Source organism: Triticum aestivum, chromosome 5B (assembly GCF_018294505.1).
Source record: "Triticum aestivum cultivar Chinese Spring chromosome 5B, IWGSC CS RefSeq v2.1, whole genome shotgun sequence".
In the NCBI taxonomy this organism is placed as follows: Eukaryota; Viridiplantae; Streptophyta; class Magnoliopsida; order Poales; family Poaceae; genus Triticum; species Triticum aestivum.
In genome coordinates, this window is record NC_057807.1 from 310,467,695 (window position 1) to 310,486,311 (window position 18,617).

The 18,617-nt window shown below is 41.2% G+C and overlaps 2 protein-coding genes across 2 annotated transcripts; both read right to left on the reverse strand.

The window, feature by feature from the left end:
• Positions 1–828: 828 nt before the first annotated feature.
• Positions 829–1,638, reverse strand: LOC123111558 (SKP1-like protein 1A). Its single transcript, XM_044532368.1, has one exon. It carries the CDS (start codon positions 1,514–1,516, stop codon positions 989–991), a length of 528 nt encoding a protein of 175 aa, XP_044388303.1. The 5' UTR covers positions 1,517–1,638; the 3' UTR covers positions 829–988.
• Positions 1,639–2,777: 1,139 nt separating this feature from the next.
• LOC123111559 (protein ROS1A) lies at positions 2,778–17,223 on the reverse strand. The gene is made up of 18 exons (XM_044532369.1): positions 16,817–17,223; positions 13,033–16,006; positions 12,715–12,805; positions 11,075–12,617; positions 10,860–10,939; positions 9,066–9,150; positions 8,896–8,987; positions 8,749–8,817; positions 8,629–8,665; positions 8,466–8,548; positions 7,590–8,033; positions 7,407–7,443; positions 7,263–7,320; positions 7,034–7,173; positions 5,632–5,697; positions 5,408–5,522; positions 3,939–3,977; positions 2,778–3,348 (listed from the first exon to the last, which is right to left on the reverse strand). The coding sequence occupies exons 2-18, from the start codon at positions 15,866–15,868 to the stop codon at positions 3,215–3,217; spliced, it is 5,949 nt and encodes a 1,982-aa protein (XP_044388304.1). The 5' UTR covers positions 15,869–16,006; positions 16,817–17,223; the 3' UTR covers positions 2,778–3,214.
• Between the last annotated feature and the right edge of the window lie 1,394 nt (positions 17,224–18,617).

Below are 18,617 nucleotides of genomic sequence, written 5' to 3' on the forward strand. Positions count from 1 at the left end.
AAATTATGAAAAAAAATCAAGTAGAGGATGGAAAGAAACTTAAAATTGGGATCTTCTAACCTACGAAAAGACATGTACTATATATCTTTCGCTTCAACTTAAAGAAAAAGTTTTTCTTATTATTTTCCTAAACCAATGTTGACCCCGCCGTCAACCTAGAGGATAATGAAACACACCACCACCGCACCCACTCATACGTTGGTTCGGATAAACATTTATGCAATACATTTGTTGGGCGCATGGTTTAACAAAAGTGTGTGAGCGCCACAAGCATGTTGAGCTAGTTATTTGTTTGTCGCCTATTGTCTCGTGCAAAACGATTTGTTAACTGCACGATTTGCTTCAAACAGGCAAAGAATTAATTCTGTCTCTAATATCTCATTGTAGATTATATCCAATTAGATAATGGCTTTCGTCTGTGATCCATATACCTTTGCTTTGTGTACTCAGTTTAATCTATGAAATTATTGCTCAATTATGTTTAAGTCCAAATTAGATACTATATATCCAATTAATTGGCTGATGTTATCTCATTTACAAATTAATACTATATCCAATTTGTATCATAAGATTCGTCATGAAAAATCCTATTTTATTAATTTTAAATTATAGATGTTCATTACTCTCAGAGACGGACCTAGATTGGGCCAAGCCCAGGGCCCAGGCTGCTACAGCAACAAAGTAAATCAACCTAACGCCCCAGACCCAGGCCCCCCCGGCCTGGGTCTTGGATCCGCCACTGATTATTCTATAATTTTGATCGAAAAACACGTATATGTATGTCTTTCACGAAAAATTGATGCATCTTATATTTTATATTAAAACGGAAGGAGTACACTATTTTAATAAATATATATAGTAGGGAGTACACTATTTTAGTAAATAGTATAGATAGATTTTCACCGCTTCAAACAACCTAGTAAACAAACTAGCCTAATCATCCATTACTAATTTAGACGCAAGAAAACCTAGGAAATCTTATACAGCTTCAAAGATCAAACGCCCAGGGGTTCTCCCTTCTGATCTCCGCCTCCTCCTCCGGCGTGAAGTCGTTCTCGAGGTTGAACATCTTGCGTATGCCCTCGACCGGCTGGCCCTTGACCATGTCGGCCGCCGTCTGGCAGCTCAGGTCCAGGAGCCCCTTGACGTCAAGGTAGTTGGCGGCGAGGATGAGGTCGAACAGCGTCGCCTGGTCCACGGCAATGAACTTGGCGTCGAAGCTCTTCAGGTCCTCCTTCTCGCTGGCGCTGGCGTTGTTGTCGTCGACGACGACGTGCTTGTTGCAGTACTCGATGACCTTGCTGAGGGTCTTCGCGGGGACGTTGGGGAGGGGGATCCCGTTGTCGGCGCAGCCGTCCTCGATCATGTGTTTGATGGTCTGCGACATCTTGCCCACCTCCTCCGTGATCTCGAAGCTCTCGCCGTCGGAGCTGATCAGCGTGAACATCTTGTTGCTCTCGTCGCCCACGGCAACCACCTCGCCGCTGCTGCTTGCGCCCGCCGCCGTCGAAGCCATGGTTCCCGCTTGCTTGGATCTCGTCGACTCTTGATCTTGATCGTAAGCTTGGATCGATTTGGTTCAGGCCACCTAGGACTCCCGTATGTAAAGGGCCAGACAAGGCAACAAGAGACCGACTCGATGTACTACTCAGGTTTCGAGATGGATCGGATCTCTTGTCGGACGCGACAATGATTGATCTCACGGAATCAGTCAAGAGTACGTATGCCTTTCAAACATTGAGAGTGGTTTTTCAGCTCTCGGGTGCCCCTACGCCTTCTATGAACAGTAAATTCGAAAAATTCCAAGGCGCCAAGACCGTCACCAGGGGCGTGGTGATCACCACGCGCGCCTCTTCCAGCGACGCGGTGACCGGCCGAAGCGGCAACCGCCACGCGCGCCTCTTCCATTGGCGCGGTGGCCGGCCGAAGCAGCAACCGGCGGCCATCACCACGGATCAGACAAGGAGGAGAAGAGGCCGGACATCTCACCGGCGAGTGCTCGCTCCTCCCTTTTCTGGTGTCTCCGTTGTTTTCGCTCTTTAGTAGAAGTACGTGCTCATAACGTGTTTGAGATCGAAAAGAACAAATGATCAAACTAGACGAAGTGCTATATATATAGCAATGGAACAGTCGTTTTACAAGGGGGCTTTCTTTATATCGTTCAAAAAAAAAAGGGGGGGCGCCGGTTCGGATGGAACCAATGTGGCGGTTGCTCCAAATTTCCCTCCCATCATGCAAATAAATAAAATGAATAAAGTATGGGCGGAACCAAAAATATTTTAATGATTCCACGCAAAAATAATATGTTAATGATATATACTAAAATGTAAAAAAAATGGTGATTTGTTTTCAAGTTTGTGAACACGTATCACTCCATTTCGTATCCATTGTAGCACGGGAGCACTTGTATCCCGCACTTGAAAGTATTAAAGGATGAGGGAGCACTATACAGACAAATTTTGGCATAATACTCCCTCCATGTCAGATTACAAAAAATACAGCGGAGTATATTAGATTTGCTCCAAGTCAAATTAGGTTAGGCCTGACCAAGTTTATAGAAACGTATGAACATTTGCAATACCAAGTATAAACGATATAAAAATATATTTCTTTATGAATCTCATAATATTGATTTGGTACTGCAGATGTTGATAACCTTTTCTAAAGACTTGGTCAAAATTTACAAAGTTTGACTTGAGACAACTAATCTGCACTATATTTTGACATGGAGGGAGTAAATACGAATGAATATAAATGTCTCGTCAATGAAACAGGAGTTAAGAGAGTGAAATGGCCTCCTCAATGAAACAATCAAATAATTGACGAATAATCTGACAACGTTCGCATGAACTACCGAACAACATGAACAACTTTGAAGGGATGACGTCTCCAATGTACAACAGTTGGTTCAAATCCCATGAAACAACAAACAGAATGGACCAGACAGCAGACTTTCTCCCCTCCCCATTTGCTGTATCGAACTCCTTGGAGGGAACCAAATGAGCATAAATCTGTGTAGTAATGGATCATGTTGCTGAACAACGCCAGCTTCACAGATTCGCGAGTGGCTGGCATTCATAACGTTCACAGATACGAAAGGCTAAAACATGGTTGAATTGGTGACAACAACTTATTGGTCAGTGATCCATTTTCATGTCAGTGATCTTCTGGCAGGGTCTTCTATGTAACTCGGTTTTTTTTATTTCCTTGATGGCTATGCATCATCTGTGCCTGCAGAAGCTGCACCCTTTTTATTCCTGGTAACTTTGCTTGCTGGAAAGTGAAGCCTTGCGTACAGTGGTCTTGGTGCTCTTGATGTCCTATCAAAGCCCCTCACACAAACAAATCCTGCAGATGTTCGTTCAGACGTATAAACATCTACTTTCCCAAGTAAAAATGTTACTGGAAATCTCCCAAATGAACTTAAATGAAATCTCATCAATAGCATTCTACCCCATTATAGCTCCCTCCAACAATCCTCATGGACAAATACGCTATCCACATTGATATATATATATATATATATATATATATATATATATATACTTTTGTTTATTTCCAATAGATAATCCTCCAATTCCCACAGCTTTTCTTTGTTTGACAGATAAAACCGACATCTTAGACATGTTTATCCTCTTGGGAGCTGTTACTGTTAAATCACATAAATTTATGTTTCTGTCTGATGCAACAAAGTTCATATTTGACCAATATATTTCAAAGTAATCATATTTTTTGTGTAAAATTACATAAGTTAATTTTGTATTAAAAAATGCTTCCATAATGTTACGCATTTATGGGCTTCACAAGTTTTTTGGCAAATATTAGTCATCTGAGGTACATCCTGGAACATAAAATAAGACAAGAAATATTTGACTCCAGGAAATAGTTTTGATCGCAGCATCCCTAATTATAAATGACAAAAACATTTAGATGATTACCTCTCCAGAAGCACTGCTGTATGTCTTCAGTTGTTAAACCTGCAAAAGAAACATGCAAAGTATAATCATCTACACATTCTCGATGTGGTAATCTAATTATTAACCTTTGCCATGTTTTATATTCGTCTAGTAGAAGATAATCCGCCAAAAAAATATTGTTTGTTTATACAAGGTTAATAATGTTAGTATAAAACTCAAGCGTTGACACAGGACAAATGGATGTGGGAGTACATTCTGGTGCTTAAAACAGATGCAATCTCCCATGCGTGAACGTAAAACCAGGTAAAAATTGGAAGCAAGGAATTTTGCTGAATATATCATTTTCCATAACATCTAGTACTTCCCAGTTAAACTTTTTTGTGCAGTTAGCTAATTTCTAGCATAATTTAAGGTTTACCGAATTTTATTACAAAGTGATTTCTTCATTCGTATAATAATATTTCAATCCATCATTCCGTTTTGTAGTTGAAACTCCAACATCAATGCAAGCCCCAACGTAACATCGCCACCTAATGTCTCCACACATGTGCTAATCGTGCATGCGAACGTATTTCTATGTGTCTATCTAGACGGTGGAAATGAACTGATGAGCTTTGCTTGGGAATAAAGCCTCATCGAATATGCACAGATCGAATTTTCCCAATGAGTTTTCTAGTTTCCACATGACTGCACACCCTGCAGTACCACCACGGCCAGAGCATAGACTTCAAGACATGCACCATCAAGGATCTTGGTCCAGTGATTTGATAGCCTGAATCCCATTCAATACCACCGCCCCTATTTCTTCTGTTTTTGAATCTCGGTTTTGCCTCGGTTTGCTTGTTGCTGTGGAGTCGAAGCTGCAGCGGCAGGGCCCTGTGGTGTACGATGACTGGCTGCATGTAGCCTGTTCGGCGATCTTCCTTGGCGCCAGCTGTGCCTGGTTTTGTTCTTCTGAGTTCTCCGTCAGAGTCGGAGCTGTGTTGTCTGGCTGCAGGTCGACTTGTCGTCGATGAGGGTGGGCTTTGCCCTGTGTGTTTCAGTCTATGGGAGTGGGGCTTGGCCCTTGTTGTTCCGGTTTTTGCCCGGTTTTCCATAATTAACTGGGCAATTCTCTTCTGCTTAATTAATAGATGAGGCAATCTTTGCCTCCGTTTCGAAAAAAAATAATGCGATTAGTGTACATGCTCTTCCATCTTGTGTTCTTCATGTTCCTTTGGCAGTTGGTACTAGTATTGCATGGGACAGCTAGATGTTCATATATGCCAAAAACTAATCTCTTGCCATATTACCATGACTAAAGGAAGTCCAACAAAATTAGTGGGAATAAAATAATAGTCAGCAGGTAACATCAACTGGAGTTCTACTGACAGTACTTTATTTTGCCTATCTCAAACTTCTCAGTCAATCTATATGGTTTGTTTTGAAAGATAAGAAACCCACCACAGTGCAATCAAATGCTGAATCCTTGGTTCTCGTTAGGGATATACCTTTAAAGATTGAAGGAACTGAAGTTCCGAAGTAAACTGTTCTCCTAGGGAGGTCCCATATCCATCTCCTCGGAACATCAACTGGGTTTCGGCTTGAGTCGTGATCAGCAAATACCTGCAGTATAACATTTGAACAGCTAGTAACTATAATATCAGGAACATTTGTATTTCTGTTGATGCTATTATACCATTCCAACTATGAACAGATGTAACTCAGTCATTACCTCATTTACTTGGAAATATGTCCCATTAAGTGGAAAGCTTCCTCTCATAGCTGTTCGACACGGTACCTATTTGAGTTAATTCAACAAAAAGATAGTTAGGCACTACCATTTTGAAGATAGTAATATGTAAGCTCATTGGGTCATTGATATTTGACATACTGAACTTTTGTACAGTAGATAACAGTAGATAATCTACTCCATGGATTAATTCACGGCCAGGTAGCTTACTACTACAACATATTCGACACATACATAAATCTAAAATTTTGATGTTCACTCTCATCATACAATGTGGATGGTATGTACAACATGGGCCATAGCGGTTCTCAACCAAACACAATATAAGTAATGCCACTGTTTCTTGACTTCCAAATTGCATAATGCGTGAATGAAAAGTGACAATGAGGGGAAGTCGTCGGTTTGCTCCTCACATACTCAAAAGGATCAGACCGATCGATCTCACCATGCCATGCACAAACACCAAAATTGTATACCCGTTAATTCATCACACAATTAGTTGAGACGAAGGATTTTTAACACAAATCATTTGTCTCCGTTAGAGCACGCATCATCTATTAAGAGTTCAGGATTTTAAAGACAACTTAGGAATCATTTCCCAAAATCTATAGCTGATATGAACCTTGGGGTTCCCATTAAAGATAACCATCATGTAGAGGAAGGCCAGACATCAGGCTTGAAGGGGATTGGTGTTTAGAAGGGGAGTGATGGATGCATTGAGATGAGAGAACTTTTGGGAGAGAATAGTATTCATCCGTTAGGATGCATATAGGAGGATCGAAAATTGAGTTCTGAGCATGGGGACAATGGAGAACTTTATTTTGAAGTTCAAAAAAACGAATTCGTACGGCTTGAAAAATTTCAAAATTTTGTGTACATGCACATATAGCAGCGCAGTATAACGTGCCAAAATTTCACCAATATACGTGCTTGCATGTGAGAGATACAAAAAAGACAAAATACATGCAAATTTGGGCCCAGTTTTTTTTTTGTTTTTGGGCCGAAATTTTGTCTTTTTTGTGCGGCTTACAATACAACGTATTTTTGAACGAACTTTCACACGTACTTAAGACCACATGCATGCGTATTCATGTAAAAAAATCAAATCTTTTAAGCACTTGTTTTGGGGGGTTCAAAATGAAGTGCTCCGTTGCCCCCATGTTCTGAAAATCCATCTTAATAGGAGGATCCACTTATCTCTTTTTGGACTCCAACTCTAATAATTCCTTACTAGCTTACAAATTAGCTTCTTAACTTGATATATCGTAATAATGGAGTCTTCCTAATCAATGGTGGAGTTGGACACTGGTTTCCTACAGAGCATCTTGCTGGCCAGCCACTTAGTACTGTTCTGGCAAGTATATTACATAAATGAGTAACGTACCAAAATTGTTCCTCTGACTGTTTGAGCCTGCGCCTCTCGCATACTGTTGCAACTGAAGCATGCACTGCTGTCACATAGTTTACCGCTCTCATTGGAGTTGCATGCTGTCTTGGGTGCATCAATTGACTGAGCTGTTTCACCTGTTTTATATTTGAATGAACATTAGCAGCCCTCAACTGTACAGGGAGTATGACAGCCATAATACTTCAGCTTATAATGTGTTTCTTACCTGGGGTCCATATAGAGAGTAGATACGGGCAAGGATCATCAGGCTCTCTTTGGTCGTACTGCACAAAAGAAAGAATTTTTTTTAATTGTAATCTTATTTCACATTTAGCACAGTAATTTTTTTGATAATGACCGATGAACTCACTCCTTCCAGAAGTGGATGTGAGTCCGGCAGTTCATAGCTGCAGCCATGTAGAAAACAGAGAAGCCAAATAATGAGAACATTTCAGTACAGATCCTGTGTAAATTTCTTTGCTGTACTAGCAACATAACAAAAGATACGAAGGTACTATAGTTGATACTGGTTTTGTGGAAGACAAGGACATACACTTGATGCTCTGTTCTTAGGCGACTAACATTCTTGAGCCTAGGAGTCGGGATAGATGCAGCTTCCGGAGTTATGGCAACCAAGGCACTTGACATATCAGCATCTTCCATTTCAATGTTATTGACTTGCATATAATTCTTGAGATTCTGTGCAAACTCCTCGAAATTAAGCTTGATTGTAGGAATTTCTTCAGGATCATCAAGAAAAATATCCTCTATGGCACTCTCTCTCATCTCTGCAGTCTCTGGTTCTGGTTCCGGACTTGCTGGCTCCTCAATGATTGGCTGGCGATTGTCCAGAATATGGTCATGGGCATTTGCATTCCAGTCAAGTTGATTTAAACGCATAGAACTTATGTATGGCTGCTGGCAGCTCCCTGAAGCAATTGGGTTTCCTGACGTAACCAAACTCTTCTCTTCAGGTCCAGGAAGAGCAAGTCTAGCACTGTACCAAAAAAAAAACTTATTAGCAGTGAACTTTTCGTATTGAAATTGGAATAGAAACAAACCTTTTAGCAAGCCATCCATTGGCACTTTATTTGTTCTATCGAAAGAATTCATAGTTTTGCTAAGTTTGTGAAATCTATTGGACTGGAATAAAATCTTTTCCAACAACCCAATCTTTTTCCAACGAAACCAACTAACAAATTTTTTGCAGGGAAATATCATCAGTCGCTGCCGTCAAGAAAGTAGATGGTTAGCTTTTTATCCACGAGGGAGGTATTTTAGCTACAAATTAACACACTGCAATACACAGGTTCCACAGGAAAATAGGTCCCACAAACATGATAGAAGTTTAAATACCAGAGTGCAAGATGCATAGTTGATTAGCCCAGTACAGTGTATATCAAACTGTACATATATCTTGATAAATTACCTTGCAAATGCACTTGCAAAGTGCTTGCATTCAGCTCTCATTGGGCATGCATTGCAATTTGGCTTACTTTTTGTACAAAATACCTAACAGGGGAAAGAAGTAAAATAATTCAGTAACACACAGTAAGTCAGTTACATGTTGCTTTAATATATCTCATGTTCACCTTTCCAAACGTTATCATTTGATAGTGAAGCTCGTACCTGCACATAGTAAATTTTAACTATATAGCTGCAGATAAAGTCCTTTTCCAAAATAAGTAATTAACTGGGTTTCTAAGACTTACAATGTCCGTTGATCAAGCTTGCATAATCGAGGCCAGAGGTATTTCTGTATGTTCTCCAGCATTGGATACCTTCAAATTTGCATGATCAAACTCAGTAATTTGTGTATATACTAGTCAAACCAACCACAAGGATTTGAGGGCACTTACAGCTCCAACAGATGCAACTGAAGAGACTCAGGTAGGGGTTGAAGTGGCACCCATCCCAGCCTCACACAAATCCTACCAACATTTGTGTCCACCTACATAATCAAATGATACTGATGAACCTCCAAAATTAAATAAATAAATTTAACAAAATTTGGAATGGGAGGACATACAGGGAAAGCCATATGATGGAGTGTCAAAAGACGCACACACTCTACACTTTTCAGTCCAAGACCTCTAATGCTTAAGAGGTACTCCCTGAAAGAGACAACAGCAAGGAGGTTATAATTTTTAAATGTCAAAACTGTTCAACAAAAGAAATTTATATGCATTTATAGCCCATTGCGCGATGCCGCATAATATAATATGCTGCAAACATTTATTTCGGTCGACCATGCAAACTTCCCGAGTGAACGGTCATACAAGAGAATTGGACAAAAAACATTCATCTAAGGTTGAGGTCACATGGTCCATAACTTTTAGAATAACCCTTTTACATGTTGAAAAAACATTTTGAGGGCTCCCATCATCTCAAGACCCTATGAGTCCATCAATGATAACTTTTTAAATAACGAACACGTCTGCATGTATGCACTCAGTTATGACTTATGGCAGTGTTGAATTGGTCTTTTGATATGCATCCATATGTAACAAGAATGAAACACCACAAGAAAGCAGTCAGTGAACTATTCGTTCCACCCCTAATTGAGTTTTTGTTCAGCATCTTGTATTTGTTCAAAGAAGAAAAGGAGCACCAGATACTTCTTCCAGCCCAAAACAAAAATGACTAGTCTTTACTTTGCAGTTCCAAAATGAGACTTCGGCCATTAATGTGTAACATGGTATGTTAATTAAAGTCTATAAAGCTACTTTTCATAAGAATATGACCATTAGTTTTCTTGTGATAGGTCTACATATTTGTAATAGTATATGTGGCTAAGTATAATAAAATTTGAGTGGGGGCAGAATTACAGATCTACATGAGAGACCCTGCATTATTCTGATATGATCAAGCACCTCAGTCCAGATTATGTGCAGTTAAAGCCATTTATACATAATTGTCAAGGAGGCCCTTTTAAGAGTCACAGCTGAGTTGACAGGTTAACTACAATTTTAATCAGACCCATGTAGGTGGGATTTTGTTAAATCAGCTCCTCAACAAAGGTCGTCTATGTTTTTTTAGATTGTTTTTGTACAATCAGGATCCTCAACAAAAACAGGTCAAATTAGCATGTTGCAAAATGGCAGTGAAATAAATAACTGATGTGGACATTAGCATGTTGCATCAAAGCAGCATGAGATGCATTGAGTGGCCAACAAGACACAGTAGGCAAGGATGTTTTGGTGTTAGACAACTTGAATTCAGAAAGTGAGTAAGAAACAGAATTAGGATAGAATGCTTAGGAAGAGTTTAGGAGGATTAAGAAAACATGGATTGTATACATCTACTAGGAGGTTTCCTAGTTAGAATACGGCAGGTCAAATTAAGACTTAAGAGATAGGAGTATTATTTAGTATTGGCTTGTGTAACTTTTGAGGGAATCAAGCAAGAAAAATCAATCTATTCTCTCCAAGTTGTTCTCTCTTTCAACCTATGTTAACCCAATCCTTAGCAGAAAAGTGTTGGATGAGTAACTTCTGAGGAAATCAAGCTAGAAGATTCGATCTATTATCTCAAAGTTATTCTCTCATCTCAACCTATGTCTACTCAATCCCAAGCAGCCATGTTGTCTGGTTATCTTCAAAACAGTAGTTATCGCATTGTGGATGATGGTTCACAACAATAACACAAACCAGTACATGTACAAATTTTAGCAATGAAACCTGGTTACAAAATCAACAGAGAACCCTGTATAATTTTGCCTCAAATAACAATGATGGAAGACAATGTATAGAACAAACAAGTACAGTTATAAATGTTGTGCTAAAGCTGTGACAAAAAATATGGATCGGAGGGAGTAGCTTACTTTGCTTTGTCTGGATCGACATATCGCAACCATTCAAGGTCAATGCTCCCATGGTCTCTCACCACCCGGTTTAGAAAATCCTACAATGGAAATTGCTAAAGATGAGTATACATGACCGAACCATGACCATTTCAACAAATAGGCAAGTCTAGATTGAATTGCCCACATGTCTAAATACAGAACTTCATTTAATAACTATTTTTTGGCATACTTACTTGTATCCGCTCTGAGAGCATGTTGTTCATTCCTCGCTCTCTAATTGTGTTAGATATTTCCTTCACATCTATTTGCCTTATTGTTTCCCAATCAAGTGCATCCTTTGCATTCTCACCTCTTCCTTCGTTTCCTCGACTAGCAAGAACTTCTTTTCTTAAAATATCCCAATCATATGTTCTCTTTTTACCAGCCCTTGCCTTCTTTGCTTTTGATCTGTCAGCAGGAACTTCAGGTAAAGCCTTATTAGTATCTTTGGGTTTCTCTATTGAGTCTGAAGCAATCCTCTCTAGGAGTTCAGAATTTGCTTTTTGATTTTGATACAAGTTTGAGGAACAATGACTCCCATCCATGTTTGATGAAAGTCCAACATTGCCATACTGTTGGCTACATTCTGACTGATAATTTTCACCTCCAATTTGCTTTGCTCTGGCAGTACATTCCTCTTGCAGATTCAAAGTTTCATGCTGTTTCACAAATGCAGCTACAACGTCATTTCTTTGAAGATTATTTTCACAGGACAATTGCTCCCTAGCAAATGACGCCGTCTCTGAACTTGATGGATGAAAATATTTATCCATTAATGTTGAAATCGAGTCAGCTCCTTGCGTCGCCATGGAAGGGAAAGGGATTTTGTCCTGACTTAAGGATCCATCTATACCGTATAGAAGAGCAGTTAAAGAATCAGTTGTTTGAGATCTATTTTCACTGTCAATTCCAGGAGAAGATAAAGAACAATCATATCTGATCTCAGCTGGTGTGACCCTGGAATCATATGTTCTATTAAGGCCAGTGTATACTGAGTGCTCTAAGTCATTGGAAAATGTTATATCTGGGAGATGAGCTCGGCCATTCTGGTGATAAGAGCCAGAAGCTTGAAGAGGTTGAGTCTTGCTGTTAAGGTTATGTACTTCACTGGGGATTGAACCCCTGTTTGTACATTGTATTGGAACTCCATCATATTCCTTTTCATTAGGCTTGCTCTTTAGCTCTTGCATCTTTAGAAGTTCTGTGTATGTGGTTGAATTGCTTGTACCATTGGCCATATTTCTGCCAACAAAGTCTTCTGCTGTAAAATTTAGCAATGTGCTTGGGAACATATGATCAGTCATGTGAAACAGATAATCAGGGGAACTTTGAGATGAAATAGCAGAGTTCTGTGATGAAACAACGTCCTCCAGTGCCCCATCTTCGACTTCAACAACGCTTTCAGTCCCCACAGCCGGTGGCTTGCCCTCATGCAGCCTAACCGGCAGTGTCCCATAAGAATTATAATAAACCCCTGCTGTACAGTCTACTCCATCTCCAGGAGAATTTCCAAACAACCCAGAACTGTTGCTTCCTTCCTTTTCTTCTGTTGTAACTAAGGAGCCTGTTGTGTTACTTCCCTCTTCAACAAGAATACCGCCCGGCAATTTGACAGAATCACCAAACAATCCAGAACAACCAACGTTCTCTGATGCTGTGTGAAACATCCTATCTGCAGATATTTTAGAGACTTCTGGCTTTGCAGGAAATTTTGCAGCAAGAGCCATAAACGCAGAGCTTCAAAACAGAAGACAACAGTCAGACAAAAAACACAATCTCAGAATGCTAGTCACAAACAGCTTCCAGTTCAAATAGGCTGCAAGCTTTATTTCACCTGGAAAGATGGTCTGAAACATTCTGGGTGAGAAAAACACCCACTACTGAATCCACAACTGATCCTTTCCAGGGAGAGAAACGGCGATCTCCTGCAAACAGATAGAGGTCATTCAAGAGTTAGGTACCTTTCTGCAAAACCTATAAGCCATCATCGCATCCAATACAGTGCAACCCAAACCATTAATGATCTGTGATCATCCCATTAGCGTGAAGTCAGGAGTTCGAACATGAGTCCCTATAAGGTTCTGGAATGCAATATGTGGAGTAGCATATAGAAGGCCCTGTCAGGAATAAAGATTTGAAATAGTAGTATTACCTTGAACTAGATGCATGCGAGCAATGAACGAATCAATACGTCCTCGGAATATTCTCCTTTCTTCTTCAAGCCATTTCTCTTTGTCCTTATCCATCCCTTCGGAACCATCAACCATATCTGGCTCCATCAATAACTTCCACATTAGAGCAGTCACTGGATCAAGGTTCACTTTGGCCCGGGCATATTTTCTTTTCCCTTTCCCCTCATATGGAATAATTGCACCAAATTCTCCTTTGTAAGGGACAAGAGCACCATGCGGCTCAGCTGACCCGGTGTCATCTGATTTGTTTATGTCTAAGACTTTTATCTTTTGAATTATGAGATCCAAAGGATCCACTGGAGGTGCTATAGCTCCAGGAGAACTTTCTCCACTTCGTTCCGTATTAATCCCTTCGGAACCAGGAGACACTCCCGCATGAGGTCCAGAGATAACAGAAATATCCTCAATTGGCCATGGATCAGTATGGCTACCTTTGGATGCAAGTTCTGCACCAACCACCTTTTGCTTCCTTGGACGACCTCTAGGCTTTGGATTCTCACCAGGTTTTATCTCTTTTCTGGGTCGTCCTGGTTTTCGCTTCTCACTAGGTTTAGCTACAGTAGTTTCTCCACAAACCTCCACTTGATGATTCTCATTTCTCAGAACATCAGTACCTGGTGATGAATTTCTTGGACTGGTAAGGGGCATAATAACTTCTCCAGAAGTCTCCAGTTGGAAACCAAACTTTTTCATAGTGTTGTTACCTGTTGATTGGCCTGTTGGAGTGACAGGGAACCTAGAAATTTCACCATTGATGCTTCTGCCAAGCTCGTCGGAAGGACCAATGCAGAAATTATTTCGAGTATCATCCTGAGGGGCAGTGCTCTGATTATGCTGTTCAACAGGCAAATCTGACACTTCAATCGTGTTGCCTTCCCAAAACTGTGGTTGATGACTTCCAATTCTCGGACTACAGTTTTGATTTTGCAAGGTGTTTGGATTATTACTAGGCACCTGTGTAATTTTATCTGTTATGTGTCTGAAATGTTTATCAGGTGCTTCAACAGAATCACTGCATGCAGTGCCACGGATAGCAGGTCTATAATGTTCTTCGATCATTTCCGGTCTTTTAACCATATTGCATCCTGATCCTCCAAAACTAATCATTCCTCGGGAAGCTCGTGATTTCTCACGGGCTATCAGTCTTTGAGCATCAGCTAGGGTAAACACATTAGAGTTGATAGCTGAAACCACATTTGTATTCCGATTGTTTGACAAATACATAGTTGGGGTGGATGTGTTGCCCACAGCTCCATTCAGGCATTTACTATAATTATCTGTTCTCATTCTTTTGTAGGTTTCAGGAAAATATGACCCCTGAGAGGGTGCAGCATGGCACGCATCTACAGATGCCCATCCATTCCTCTGCTGGTCAAGATTCATACCTAGTGGAATATGGGCACCATTGGAAGCATTGTGTTCTCTGGTGTCCAGTGCATGCACATGTGACGAGCTGTGTGAACCATGAAGTCCAAGTGCACCACCTGTTTGCCTGTAAGGACTAGGACTGGTGGTAAACTTTAAGTAGTCACTTATTGTTCCAAGCCCATTCAAATTTTCCATTGCAGAATGCCCTTCAATTTGCTTGGGAGGTGGGATTGGGCTTTGTGTCGATCTGTAGCCATGACATATTTGGTTGGTTACCCCTCCTTCTCTTAAACAAGAATTAAGATTGAAGTTTTCCCTCGTTGCAACCCCTTCAAAACACTGAGCAGGTGTAACTGGATTTTCTGGCATTCTTTGACAATTAGGCATCTGTTTGCCCATATGTGTTTCTCTTACAGAAGCTTGTGACGATGAAAGCAAGTATTCAGTAAAATTAGTTGGCATGCCCTGCATTAGAGTGATTGAACTGTTGAGATCAGGTAAACTTTTATCTGGCATGCCAGCACAGAGCTCTAGCAAAGGATTTGTTTGTAATGTTTCTGTTATTCCAGACTGAAAAAATTGCGCAGGCCCATCCAAAAAATTAGCATACTCATTCTGTATCTGATTCGTCGAACTATTGAGGTCAAATAATACTCCTTTTGGCATATTATGTGCAGGCAAAAACTGTGCATTAGCCATCTGATTGGCTGAACTGTAAATTGATGTTTTCATATTATCTGCAGGCAATAGCTGTGTATCAGCCATCTGATTGGCTGAACTGTACATTGAACTGGTGGTAAAATCCAAATGGCATGTCAACTGGCTTTGGACATTTCTTTGACCGGTAGAAGGCATGGATGGTTGATAGTCCTTGGGATCACAAGATACCACTTGAGCTTGGGATCCAGGATGTGTGTTCTCTTGTGGAACTTCCCCCTCAAAGTTCAAAGACCGCTTAGCGGGTTTCAGGGTAGCTTTGCGATGTGACTCAGCAATCTGTTCTGAGGGAGGTTGGCCTGCTGGCATATTCTTACGGACATACTTTCTTTTACCAGATGGTTTTTCCTCCTTTGCCTTGGAAGGCTTTGGAGTTGCAGGCTTAGGAGGCTTTGATGGTTTCAGGACCTTTGGCCTGTGCTTTTTCCTCTTAGCCTTTGGTGGTGGGGTCTTGTTCAAGTCAATACCTCCAGTCGGTTCAGCAACATTTTCATGGTCTATAATTGTCCCAGCATCATTTCTAGTGACTTCAATTGGCCCAGCAGCACTTGTAATGCCAAACGAATGAGCAGACTCATCCTCCAACACTGCAACTGCAGTATTTCTAGTCTGCATCTCTATGGAAGTGTCCAACTGAGATGACATAATACTTGAGAAATAAAGATCGGCTGCACTCTGCGATTGAGGAAGCCATTGTCCAAAGCCCTGCATATTTCCTCAATCTACTTAATCTCCCTGGCATACACAAATAGCCCGTGTGCCATGTGTTGCTGTGTAATTTCTTGTCACTCGTCAGGAACAGCAGGATTTGATCAGGCAGGGCCCTCCATCTGGTCTCCCAGTCTCCAGCTGCAAAATATCAAGGCACGGTGCATTAACCTCCAGTACAAACAGCCAGTGAAGCAACTGTTATATATACACAACCAAGACATTGTATTTAGCTAAAATATATCACTATTACTAAAAGCAAGGAGCCAAATGTCACCTTATCAGTGGCCAGCATGAAACTCCTTAGACACTTAGATCAAAACAATAAAATGAAAAAGAACAAAATAAAGTATGCACTGGAGTAACCATAAGTACTTCTGTGAAGTTCCTTTACACATACTATATCAAATATCCGCATTTGTCCTTTCCTGCCAAAGCATTGGCGTACTTAAACTATCCTGGTGCAAGAAAAAACATGGGCACTCACGTGCCCCCACCACTGCCCGTGGATGGCTAAATCACTTGTCACTTTACACCCATGTAAGCAACATTTTCCAAATCCATCTAAACAAGCCAAAAAAGTAATTGCGTGATCGCTCATCACACCCAACCGCCCCCTGTGGAACTCTGTCGTCGTAGTTTGTGGCCATGGTCCTCTCCCAAAATTCAACATTTCAACTCCCTTTACTATAACATCCGATCAATCAAAAACAAACTTTGACATGCTGAACCACAAATCAGGTTGAGCAACGTTAAATTTTCAGCTCGAGCAATACCAAATTTTATCACATCCAAGTTCTGATTCCCTCAACCACAATTTTCGATCCAACAAAATCGATATTTGAACACCTAACGAACAAACAGACTCTCCACTTGATTAATCACAGATATGTACTAGAACCCTGGGGGGGAAACGCTCAAAAGTCAGATCTGGGAAGCCCGAGACGATACCTCCCGCTTGCAGCTCCGGGGGGGAGAGGGGAGGGAGGCGCCGGTGCCAGGCCGGGAGACGACCCCTCCAACCCTAGCTGCGTCCGCGCGACCTCGACCTCGGCAGAGAGAACGGGCGGCGCGAGCGAGCGAGGTCAAGGACGGCGGCGGCGAGGACGGCCGGCCCGCCGGCGAGGCGGATCGGGAGCTCGCGCGGGGAGAGGGGGTGAGTAGGATCGAGTGAGGGGAGGGTCTTTGGGGGCGAAGAATCGAGCGAATCGAGTGGGGGAAGGCAGCACTGACTCGGTCGAGTGTTGGATTGTTCGTTTTTGGGGAAATGGGGAGAGGGGACAAATGGTGTTAGGTTGTGAGAGAGAGAGAAGAGCAGTGAAGGGGGAAGATTGTTGTGAGGATGACACCGCGTGATTGACCACGAGGGGGGAGGATCCCCTGCGGCTTTTAAATAAGGGACCTGGCATGTGCTTCTTCAGCAAGACTGTGTTTCCGTAGCAGTGAGTTACTTTTGAGATTTCGTACCAGGAAATGATGAAAGTTATTTATCATCCTCTTTAGCCACACATGATCAGGTGTCCCTATCGAGTCATCGGGGCGGGTGTACTAGTTGCCGCGGACGCGCGTACTTTTCAAACATAAAGTTTTTATATTATTTTCCGCGCGTCTCAATGGCCGACTCCATTGCTGATTATTCGACCGTTGAAACTAGCGGGTAAAGCTTTCGGCTTTATCATTTCAAATGAGTTCGGATTTTATTAAGAATGTCATATGATATATTGTTTATTTTAATTTTATTTTTGTCAATTCACATTAGTAGAGGTTGATGCAACGATGAAGCTAAACCAACGGTGAGATGGTTTCTGTTGTTAACAGATTTTCGTCTTCTTTGTTATCTTACATGTGAAGATTGGTCGTTGTTGTACATACAATCTTACAACTTGATTTTCTTTTGTATTCCCTTTGTAAAGAAGAGCATTAGTGATCTAAACGCTGTTATATTTCTTTACGGAGGGAGTACTTCTCTAAATTCAATTTAAATACATCATTGGATCATCCACTTTAATCTTCTATTCTTAACAAATTGCCGATACCCCCTCCCCCTCCTTCCCTGTCTCCACATCGCCTTTCGCTCTCTCTCCATGTCTTTGTCATGTCCCTTTGTCCCTCCTTTCTTGCCTCCCATGTCTCGTTGGTGTTCCCCTCTCATTCACCCTTCTACACTTCATCGCTTCTTCACTTAGTGCGCCAAGGGGCACCGATCACCACATGTCTATGGTTGCATTTATGAGCCCAAATGTGGTCAGTACTAAGCAGTGGCAAAATCGCCATGAATCAAGTGGCGACATCGATGTGTGATGTAGTGGGGGTTGCTGTCCACCCATATGTTTCGGTGCTTAGCCGAGTTTTTGGTATTTTGTTGTGCTTAATTTGTGTATGTGTGGTGTTTGGTTGTGAGAAATAGAAGATTGTTGTGAGAATGACGCTGATGATTGACCATGAGGGAAGAGGATCTCGCGTGTCTTTAATTAAGGAAGATATATGTGCTTCTTTAGCAAGTTTGGGTTTCCTAATAGATGTTAGTTAGTTTTGAGGTATTGCACAGAAACATGGTGGAAGTTATTTTTCATGTTACTTTATCCACGTCCAATCTGATGTCCCTCTCAAGCTACCAGGTGAAATGTACTAGTTATCGCGCGCACACGTTCCTTTCAAACATAATATTTTAATATTACTTTTTGCCTGTCGTTGAGACGACCAAACATAAGTTTAAAATTTACTTTTTACACTTCTCAAAGCCAACTTTGTT

Bases quoted from the DNA above. Each gene is read 5' to 3' on its own strand.
- LOC123111558 (XM_044532368.1), bottom strand. From the start codon at position 1,516: ATGGCTTCGACGGCGGCGGGCGCAAGCAGCAGCGGCGAGGTGGTTGCC.
- LOC123111559 (XM_044532369.1), bottom strand. From the start codon at position 15,868: ATGCAGGGCTTTGGACAATGGCTTCCTCAATCGCAGAGTGCAGCCGAT. The intron at 8,988-9,065 runs GTATGTCCTCCC...TTGATTATGTAG, and splicing joins TCCATCATATGGCTTTCCCT to GTGGACACAAATGTTGGTAG. The intron at 8,549-8,628 runs GTGAACATGAGA...TTCCCCTGTTAG, and splicing joins AAATGATAACGTTTGGAAAG to GTATTTTGTACAAAAAGTAA.